At 55.0% G+C, this 9,305-nt stretch overlaps 1 protein-coding gene across 1 annotated transcript; it reads left to right on the top strand.

Annotated features, from left to right (window-relative positions):
- Positions 1 to 2,001: 2,001 nt before the first annotated feature.
- Positions 2,002 to 7,299, top strand: Tlx1 (T cell leukemia homeobox 1). Its single transcript, XM_059246403.1, has 3 exons — positions 2,002 to 2,578; positions 4,651 to 4,852; positions 7,077 to 7,299. The coding sequence occupies exons 1-3, from the start codon at positions 2,002 to 2,004 to the stop codon at positions 7,297 to 7,299; spliced, it is 1,002 nt and encodes a 333-aa protein (XP_059102386.1).
- The last annotated feature ends 2,006 nt before the right edge of the window (positions 7,300 to 9,305 follow it).

Raw genomic sequence — 9,305 nt, 5'->3', positions numbered from 1 at the left:
AAGTTATGAAACTGTGTGGGTCAAGGCACACAGTCTGCACTGGTTGAGTGAGGAGCAAAGACCGGGCAGCAGGGTGAAGCTCTGCTGTCCTGGTTTTGTTTAGAGTTTGCTAACAGCTGCCAGCTTTGTGTCTTAAACGAGCATTTGCCCTCCTGGCTGGAGGATCAGGTAGAGCATTTATCCTCGAGAGATGGCGTCGAGTTTCTATAGTTATCCATAATACTGACTTCTGGCTTATCCTTCTTAGTTTATTGTCTGACCTGTGTGTAGAATGTAAGTTCTCTGAAGTCAGAACACTTTGCTGTCTCCCCACAGTGCCTAGAAAGTGCCAGGCACATTTTAAGTACACAAATATTTGTTGGGTAATTCTCCACTCACTTATTATTCATTCAAGATGAGCATATTTTATTTGCCAGGGCTGCATGGGAGGGGGCCTGGTATAGATATAAGGCATTTCCTGCCTCTGAGGACGTCTGGCTCTTCAAGTGAAGGTGACAGACAGACGTGGCCAGAACAAATAGATTACAATGGGACTTGGTGAGCAGAAGTGCGCCTTTCACATGTTAGCATTTTGCCTGTTAGAGACACCCCCCCCCCAAGGTTTAGTGTGATATAGACCTGAAGTAGGTCAGAAAGCACACCTTATGCTTTCCTACCCCAGAACTTGGCTCCTAGGAGGGAACAGACCTTTCCCTACTGGAAAGGAGAAAGAGAGGAAACAGAGAAGGGAGTTTCCTTCTCAGCCAGGCAGCTGAAGCAAAACTTTGTAAAGACCTACATTTGTCCTGGATGCACTTCCCTGACCTCAGTCCCACCAGCTTCAGCCTCCACAGCCTTAAGACCTAAGACCTCCCTCCAAGGATTCTAAAAGCAAAGGAATAACTCTGTCTCCTCACAGCAGCTCCGAGTCTGGCTTGGAAAAGCCAACCCTGGGCTGGAGAGGTGGAATACAAACCCAGTGACATTCTTTCAGGCCTCATAGGAATTGCTTTTTGGCACATCTATTTATTCAAAACGAAAGGGGTACCTTGAGGAATGGGCACCCTGACACAAGCCCCAAACCTAACCTTTGACTTGTGCCTGCTTTTCAGGGTGACTCCTCTTTCCTTAAATTCTTTAGAGACGCTGAGTTAGAGTGGCTGCTAATTTTTATAACAATATATAGCCAGTTGTTCATAGTACCTGTTTTAAAGGACAAGCCTGAACTCACCGTCCTGCCTCGGGGCCTGGGCTCCATACCTGGGGAGTAGACAGTCTTCTACTTTCTAACAAGCTGGACTTGAAGTTGCCGTAAATCGCCTGGTTGAGTGACAGGTGTTTCCCAGCTCAGCCCTTGGGGAGATTCTCCAGTTGGGCAGGACACCTGTCCCCAGGGGCCTGGTGGGCTGGACTCCTTTGGTCCTGTTCAAAGTGAGGGGGGTGGTTCCTGCCAGGCCTGGGAAAGGGCTCTCATTTCCCTCTCCTTAGGTCCGTCTGTCTGTCTGTCCGTCTCTGGGAATGTCTGCTTGCTGTTCTTTTCTTTCTCATTTTAAACGTCTCGCTGTGGTTCTCCTCTTCTCTCTTCGCTGGAACTACTCAGAGCCCTGATCTCGTTCCTCTGTCTCTGGCTCCGGCATCTGTCTGGGCTCCTGGCCTCCTTCTCCCCCTCCCTTCCCCTCCCCCTCGCTGTCATTCACCCCGCTCCTCTCCACGCACAGCCAATGGAGAGACCCGGCCGAAACAGCTAGGCTCGCTCGCTCAGGGCTTTTTCGCCCGGTGATTGATGTCCCAGAGTCAACGGCGAGCGAGCAGCCAGAGAAGGGAAGGAGAAGCCGGAGAGGGGAAGAATACAGCTTCCCCTCTCTCCCTCCCCTCCCCCCTACTTTGGCCCTTCTGCGCACTTCGCCTTCAAGTCTCAGCGCAGCCTGGAGCCGCTGTTGCCTCCGCGCCCCTGCTAGCTGCCGGGGTAGTCCAGCGCAGCGAGCGTCCGCGCCCGGGCCCCCGCGTGGGGCCGGGGCCAGCATGGAGCACCTGGGTCCCCACCATCTCCACCCGGGCCACGCGGAGCCCATCAGCTTCGGCATCGATCAGATCCTCAACAGCCCGGACCAGGGTGGCTGCATGGGGCCCGCTTCGCGCCTCCAGGACGGAGAATACGGCCTTGGCTGTTTGGTTGGAGGCGCCTACACTTATGGTGGCGGGGGTTCCGCCGCTGGGGCGGGGGCCGGGGCCACAGGAGCTTACGGCGCCGGTGGCCCGGGCGGTCCCGGCGGCCCGGCGGGCGGCGGCGGCGGTGCCTGCAGCATGGGCCCACTGGCCGGCTCCTACAACGTGAACATGGCCTTGGCGGGAGGCCCTGGTCCGGGCGGCGGCGGCGGCAGCGGGGGCGCTGGCGGCGCGGGGGCGCTGAGCGCTGCCGGGGTGATCCGGGTGCCCGCGCACAGGCCGCTGGCCGGAGCGGTGGCCCACCCCCAGCCCCTGGCCACTGGCTTGCCTACTGTGCCCTCTGTGCCTGCGGTGCCGGGTGTCAACAACCTCACTGGCCTCACCTTCCCCTGGATGGAGAGTAACCGCAGATACACAAAGGACAGGTTCACAGGTGAGTCCGGCCCGCGCGCGCCCCGCCTGGCCGTGGCTCCGGCTCTGTGCTACCCCTACCCCGCTTGGCGGCTCCTTGAAGCTCTTTCTGAGCGCCAGGCCGCCTAGCGCCTCTGCGCGCCGTCCCCAAGTTCAACTGCCTGCAGGATTCTATGTGCTAAGAATCGCTAAGCTGGAAGAGTTCTTGCAGCCCGGGCTCTTCTGTCTCTACTCTAGGACCCTGTTCGTAAAAGCAAAGCTTGGTCCCCTCTCGGGATCCCGGGGCCCAGTCAGGTAGAGGGTAGAGGGCTGTAGATTCAGGACCACCTTTCTGTCAACAGTTGAGGCTTGCAGGTCGGAGAAAGCACTCCCTGTGAGCAAAATGTTTTTCTGTCCTGGCTGCCGTTTACTGACGGAGGCCAAGAGCCCCAGAATAAGGCACAAGAAAAGGTTCTCTTACCTCCCGTCCCCTGCTCCACGCACACGTCCTTGGGTGCTCTGAGCTCTGGTACGGGCCACTGAAGATCTGCAAAGGCCTCAAGCCTGGGTGAAGGAGCAGAGCCAGCCAGCTTTCTTCCCGGACTGCGGGCTTCTTCTGGGTCAGTGGCAGAACAGGGCTGGGCCGCTCTTCGGTTTCATCCTCGGTATCCCTCCCAGGGGTCTGCTCTCCTGTTTCTGGGATGAATAATGCACCCGCCTGGCTAGCCAGTTGGCTAAAGGACAACTCGCCAACTCGGTGGCGGCCAGCTGCTGGGCTCTCTGGGCTCCCTCCCCTCTGCCCTTGCTCCCTCTGCCCTGGCTTCCGTTTAGTGGGCCCCAGCTCTGGCTACCCTCTCCGCGGCGCTCACTTCCCGCTCCCGCTGGTTGCCTTTAGCTGTACCTGGATCCTGAGACCGTGAGCCCTCCCAGGCAGGTTCAGATTCCAAATCCATACTCGGCAGCGGTTAGGAATTGGTCCCTAGTTAGCTGCTGAGCCTTAGAGGGGGGAGGTAGGGGGTTCAGGCCGCTGCTTGTGGCTGGGACTCCCCAGGCAAACTCCATGCCTTAACTGTGAAGAGTTGTGTGTGTGTGTGTGTGTGTGTGTGTGTGTGTGTGTGTGTGTGTTCATATGGAAAGAACAGCCTATTGTTAGACCTGTCCAGGCCACCCAAAGTTACCCTAGGTCCCCAGCTTCTGTTACAGACTGCACAAGCAGAGAGAACGTCCCTGGAGACCCTGAACAGACTTTGGGGCCACAGCAGAAATGGAAAGTCTTTGTGCTCACTGTGGGGCATTCAAGGAGAGTCGTCGGTCCAGCGACTCCAGTGAGAAGACCCAAGTCCTCTCATGAGAGAGGAGACAAGGCCCAGAGCCAGTCTCACTCTTCTGCTCAGTCCAGGCAGTCTTGGAGGTCTTTGCTGGCATCCACACTATGAGCCCACTGTGTGTGTGTGTGTGTGTGTGTGTGTGTGTGTGTGTGTGTCCCACAGTGAGCCTACTATACAAAAGGTATGTGGCACAGGCCTACTCTGGGGAGTCACAGTCAACCCTAGTGTCAGGCCTGAAGGAGGCTCCGAGGGAGTGTATGGCTGTAGTCTCGTGTTGTCCAGTGCCCCATGGCTCCTCGAGGCGTGCATCCTTGTCTGTGGTAGTTCGGATCTGGAACTTGGTAGCTATATCTGCTGTGTGAGTATGGGGCTGTGACCAAGACTCAGAAAAGGACCTAGAGGCTGGGCCTCTTACTTTTTGATTGGCCCTTTTAAGTTTAGTGGCTGAGGAAGCTGGGTGCTTAGCTGCCCCTAGGTGGGGGAGAGGGGAGCCAAAGGGGAAGTGGATGGGATCTCCGAAGCCCCAGGCTAGGGAGGTTTCCGAAGTGGCCGCTCCGGGAGACGGAAGCCTGGCTGGCAGAAGGGAGCCCTTTGCCGCCGTCCCGGGCTTGCAGTGGAGGGTTGCCGGGAGGATTGCTGCCTTGCCTTTATGGGGTCTAACCACTGCGCTCTGACTCGCGGGGTGTCGGGCCTGGGACGCCTCCTGACGCTCTGCCGCTTGCCTCTGCCGTCTGTCTGTCTCCCGCTCCAGTGGCCCTCTCACCCTTCACTGTAACACGCCGTATAGGTCACCCCTATCAGAACCGGACGCCCCCTAAGAAGAAGAAGCCGCGCACATCCTTCACGCGCCTGCAGATCTGTGAGCTGGAAAAGCGCTTCCACCGCCAGAAGTACTTGGCTTCGGCGGAGCGCGCCGCTCTGGCCAAGGCGCTCAAAATGACCGATGCGCAGGTCAAAACCTGGTTCCAGAACCGGCGGACGAAATGGAGGTGAGCTCGCGGGGCAGACCGGTCTCGGCTGAGCAGCTTCTCCCTCTGCTTGCTGGTTTCCGATCGGTTTAGAGGAGCGGGCTTTTACAGTCACCCGGGACTGTAAACAATGGAGGGCAGTAGACTGGTGGGGCTGGGGAATCCGGGATGTGTTTTCAGAGAAGCTTCGGGGCTTTCTAGACAGCACGCTCTGTCCGGTGTAGACGCGGCTGGTCTTTGCCTCTGAGGCAAATAGGCCTATAGACCGGTCTATGCACGCGCATTTCTGTGCCCAGTGAGTCCTTCAGGGGCTTTTTGATTCCCCAGCCTGCCTTTGCTGGGTGGACCCTCCCCTGACCCTGTGACTTGGAGACAGAATGACCCGCGCCAGGTTTCTGCGCTCCAGCCGGACTCTCCGCGGAGGAGCGTCTGGGGCCCCGGACCGCCGGCTGCCGCTACTTACTGCTTCCTCCCCAGGCACTTGAGCCCTGCGCAGTCGCCCCCATCCTAGAAGGGGAAAATCAATCTGCGCCGGCTGTGGCGGGGATTCTCGGGTCCCACTGAAAGGGCGGGATCAATTAGGAGCAGATGGGTGTGCGTGAGAAAGAAAGAGACATTTTCCCTTCTGACATACGACAACAGCGCTTACCACGCTCTTGTTTTTTATTTTTCCCCATGCGTATACCTCGACCTTCCTTCTTCTGCTCACCTTTCCCACCAATCCTCATAACTATAAAGCACCACACACCCTGAGCAGCTTTATTCTCCGCTCATACCCAGCCTTTCTCCAGATGCACTTTCTTGCACGCCTGTGTCTTTCCACACACCTTGTCCACATTCTGGTTTCGCCCGGGCTGCTGGGAGTCTCTCAGCTCAGACCCTGGGGAAGTGAGTGGCAGGAGTCGCCGCAAAGTCGGCGGCGCCGCTCCGGGCGGGCCTGGGGCGGGAGGAAGGAATTGGAGTTTCCTCTTTTTCTGAATGAAGGCGAGGAATCTGCCCGGGATTCCGCCTTCGAGGCCACAAAGGAAGCTTTGGCCCTGCAAGTCGGCTGCCCCCCACCAGCATTCCTGTGGCTGGGGAAGGAGAGGGGAACGTGGCTTCAGCCCTTAGGAAAGCTAGTAAAAAGAGGAGCCGGACTAGCTGAGGAGGGTGGCTGGTGCTCTCCAAGCTTAAGGTGGTGGAAGCCCGGAGCAGGGAGTTGGTGTGCAGAAAGCCATCCACAGGCAAAGAGAGAAACTTAAACACAAAGGAAAGGAACAAAGATACCCCATTTTAAAATAAATAATGAAAAAAAATTTAAGATAGGGAGGGGGTGGATAAGAAATGCAAGCAGCAAGAAATCTGTGTGAAAAGGAAGATATCAGATTATTAAAAAAAAAACAAACATGTTTCGAACAAATTCCCCTAATTCAGAGAAAACGAAGGGGAGGAGAGGAAACACGGGAAAGAGACAGCATGAAGGGAAATATCTGAGCAATTTAAAATTCAGGGAAGATGAGAGACAGAAAGACAAGGAAAAGTCAGGAAGCCGCTGTGTGAGCAGGCAGGCGTCTGCCTCGCCTCGGGAAGAGCCGAAGGCTTCAAGCGGCTTCATCGATCGCCTACAAATTGCTTCTGGAGGCCCCGGGGACTCCCATTAGGTCTGTCCACCTTAGAGACAGACGTTTGATCTCAGTTGACAGGGTGGAGGGGCGGCATTAAATGGAATAAGTGAGTCATTGCCTCCCAAGACCGCCCGGGAGGAAGCTAGTGGGTCCAGCGGGAGCTTGGGGGCACAGGATTTGGCACAGGAAATCTGAGGCCTGGCCCAGGCTGGAGGAGAGAAGGAAAAGACAAGTCTTTCTGATGGTTTTCCCCCTGTGCCTTCTACACGAGGTGGGGCCTGTCGGGCTTGGGATAGCACCTGGTCTTGGAATATACCAGCCTATCCAAGGTGTGCCAGTGAGAGTGTAGGCGCTGTGCTTTTATGGAGGAGGCCTAGCAGTTCCAGCCCGTTGGGTTTTTTTACTCTAAGATGTTTCTGCTCCATCCATTTTGGGGGTTTCCAAGTTGTTTTTGCTTTTGTTTTTGTTGTTGTTGTTTTTTGTCATAGTGAGGACCCGCAAGAGTGGAGAGTGCATTAAAGGGGCCCATACAGGAGCTGAGGGGTGCATAAGGGGCTATCTCCTGGGAGCGTACCCCGGGCCTGCGCAGGCGCGGGAAGACGGTTTGAGTCTTGGCTGGTAACAGCTTGTTCCCAATGCAGGCGGCAGACAGCAGAGGAGCGTGAGGCCGAGAGGCAGCAGGCGAACCGCATCCTCTTGCAGCTGCAGCAGGAGGCTTTCCAGAAGAGCCTGGCGCAGCCCTTGCCCGCAGACCCACTGTGCGTCCACAACTCGTCGCTCTTTGCCCTGCAGAACCTGCAGCCGTGGTCTGACGACTCCACCAAAATTACCAGCGTCACGTCGGTGGCTTCGGCCTGCGAGTGAGCCTGCACCTCCACCCAGTGGACCCAAGCCCAGTTGAGAGCTATCAGGAGAACCAAAACTCTCTCTACCCTTTCTGACCGCACGCAGAAAGGGAACGGGGCTTCTCTGGCCAGGTTCCCAAGCGCCGCCGCCGCCGCCGCGTCCACACACCTGTGGACACTGTTCTGTCTTCGGTGGAAGAGGGCTGGGGAAAGAGGCAGAGACCTCTTTCCAGAAGCCTGTGTGATCCTGCCCCACTTTGGAACTGTTCAGAATCCTCTCCGTTTTCGTCTATTTCATTTTATTCTGATTTTAATATGGGACAGAGAGACCCAAGGGAAGTGGGGCTTGGAAGGGCTTCTGGGGTCCCCAGGCGGCTATCTGTACTAAAGCTGGAAACAGGTGATACCACTGTCCATCCAGGTATCACCTCAGAGCCACACAGAGGGCCGTATGGCAGAGTATCACTAGCACCCACAGGATCTTAGCAATGACCCTTGCTGTTAGGCATTGTCCAGGGTGACTCAGACTCACAGCATGGATCTCCTCTTGCTCAAACACAAGGCCATAGTCACACTGTGACACACCAGCCCACACACAACAGCCCAACTTGGCCTGTCAGGCCCTCGGCAGCACATCAGAGCAGCACCCAGGTACGCACAGACAGGCTTTCACACCAATTCAGCCCGTTTCTCCAGATCCTGTTTGGGGAGGGGGGTAAGTTATGCACTTATAAGGTGTTTTCTGTGTAATCATTTTATAAAGTGCTCGTGTAATTTATGTGGAAAAATAATAAAACCCTCCGGTTCAGGAGTCAGGGTGTCAGCTCCTTGCCAAGTCCAGCATTTTGAAGCTACTTGGGTTTGGTACAAGCTGGGGCTGAAGAAACAGCATCTTATACCTGAGCTTGGGGGGATTTATGGGTGAGCAAGATTCTCGGGCCCTGGAGGGGGGGGGAGAGAGAGAGAGAGAGAGAGAGAGAGAGAGAGAGAGAGAGAGAGGCATATCTTGAGACTGCTAGCATTTGAGAGCATGGGATAGTTGTCTCTGGGAATGAATTTGTAGTAGTGTGGACAATCAGGGTGTTACTGTTAGTGAATGCCTGAAATGATATTTGAAGGTATTTGCAGTTTTAGTGTAAAATTGTTTGTTTCTCCTTAAGTTGCAAATCAAAACTATCATTGCATTGCAACAGTGGTGTGTGTGTGTGGTGTGTGTGTGTATGTGTGTGTGTGTGTCTGTGTGTCTGTGTATGTGTGTTCATGTAAGACTATGACTGCTGTTTGGGGTCATTTTGTGATTCCCATTTTTCTGGTTGTATATAAATCATGTTAATAATGTGTGTGAAAGTACACATTAGTTTTTCTTTGTGAGTCTATTTTTGTGGTAAATGTGTGTTTCTGATTGTGCATCACCTCTCCTTGCATGGGTGTAATTGTGTGTGAATGATAACCATGTATGCCATGTTTTCACTGTACAGTACGTACTTGTGCATGGTAGTTTGTAACTGTGGCACATGTGGATCATTTTGGGAATCTGTCCCTGCAGGTGAGATTCTGTGGCTGTGTAGGAGTAATTGCAATTGGGCGCTGGTGATGTATGTGGTGATGGGATTCCGAGATGAATGTGCGGGTACACTATGGGCTGGTCAGCGTCTGTTAGGAGACTGGTCCCTCTGTGTCCTTTCCAGCAAGCCACAGAGGCCAGGGCGCTGGGCTCTCAATACCAGCCTGGACTCCCAGTAGTCTACGAAAGTGACTTTCCAAGGACCTGGGACAGCCCTCAGACTACTCTGGCCAGAACAGTAGTCACACGCCTTCACACCCCCATCTACAGTTCTTGAACTGCTAGACCAACCACAAAACGACAACAAGCTGATCTGGGCCAGCTCCTCTGGAAAAAGCTGGGTGGTGGGTCTGGAAAATTCACTAGGAGTGAAACTGAGATAGAGAGGCATTTCTTTGGAGAGTTTTTCTAAGTGGGAGATTAATGTGGTTGGAGTCTGGGCAGGCATAAACAGCGGTGTG

This window comes from Peromyscus eremicus, chromosome 1, assembly GCF_949786415.1.
Source record: "Peromyscus eremicus chromosome 1, PerEre_H2_v1, whole genome shotgun sequence".
Lineage (NCBI taxonomy): Eukaryota > Metazoa > Chordata > Mammalia > Rodentia > Cricetidae > Peromyscus > Peromyscus eremicus.
Note: the sequence above shows the minus strand (reverse complement) of the source record. Positions and strands in the feature narration are given on the sequence as shown.

Excerpts from the sequence above, each read along its gene's own strand:
- Tlx1 (XM_059246403.1), top strand. The coding sequence starts at position 2,002 with ATGGAGCACCTGGGTCCCCACCATCTCCACCCGGGCCACGCGGAGCCC. Across the intron at positions 2,579-4,650 it reads CACAAAGGACAGGTTCACAG|GTCACCCCTATCAGAACCGG; the intron begins GTGAGTCCGGCC and ends CACGCCGTATAG. Across the intron at positions 4,853-7,076 it reads AACCGGCGGACGAAATGGAG|GCGGCAGACAGCAGAGGAGC; the intron begins GTGAGCTCGCGG and ends TTCCCAATGCAG.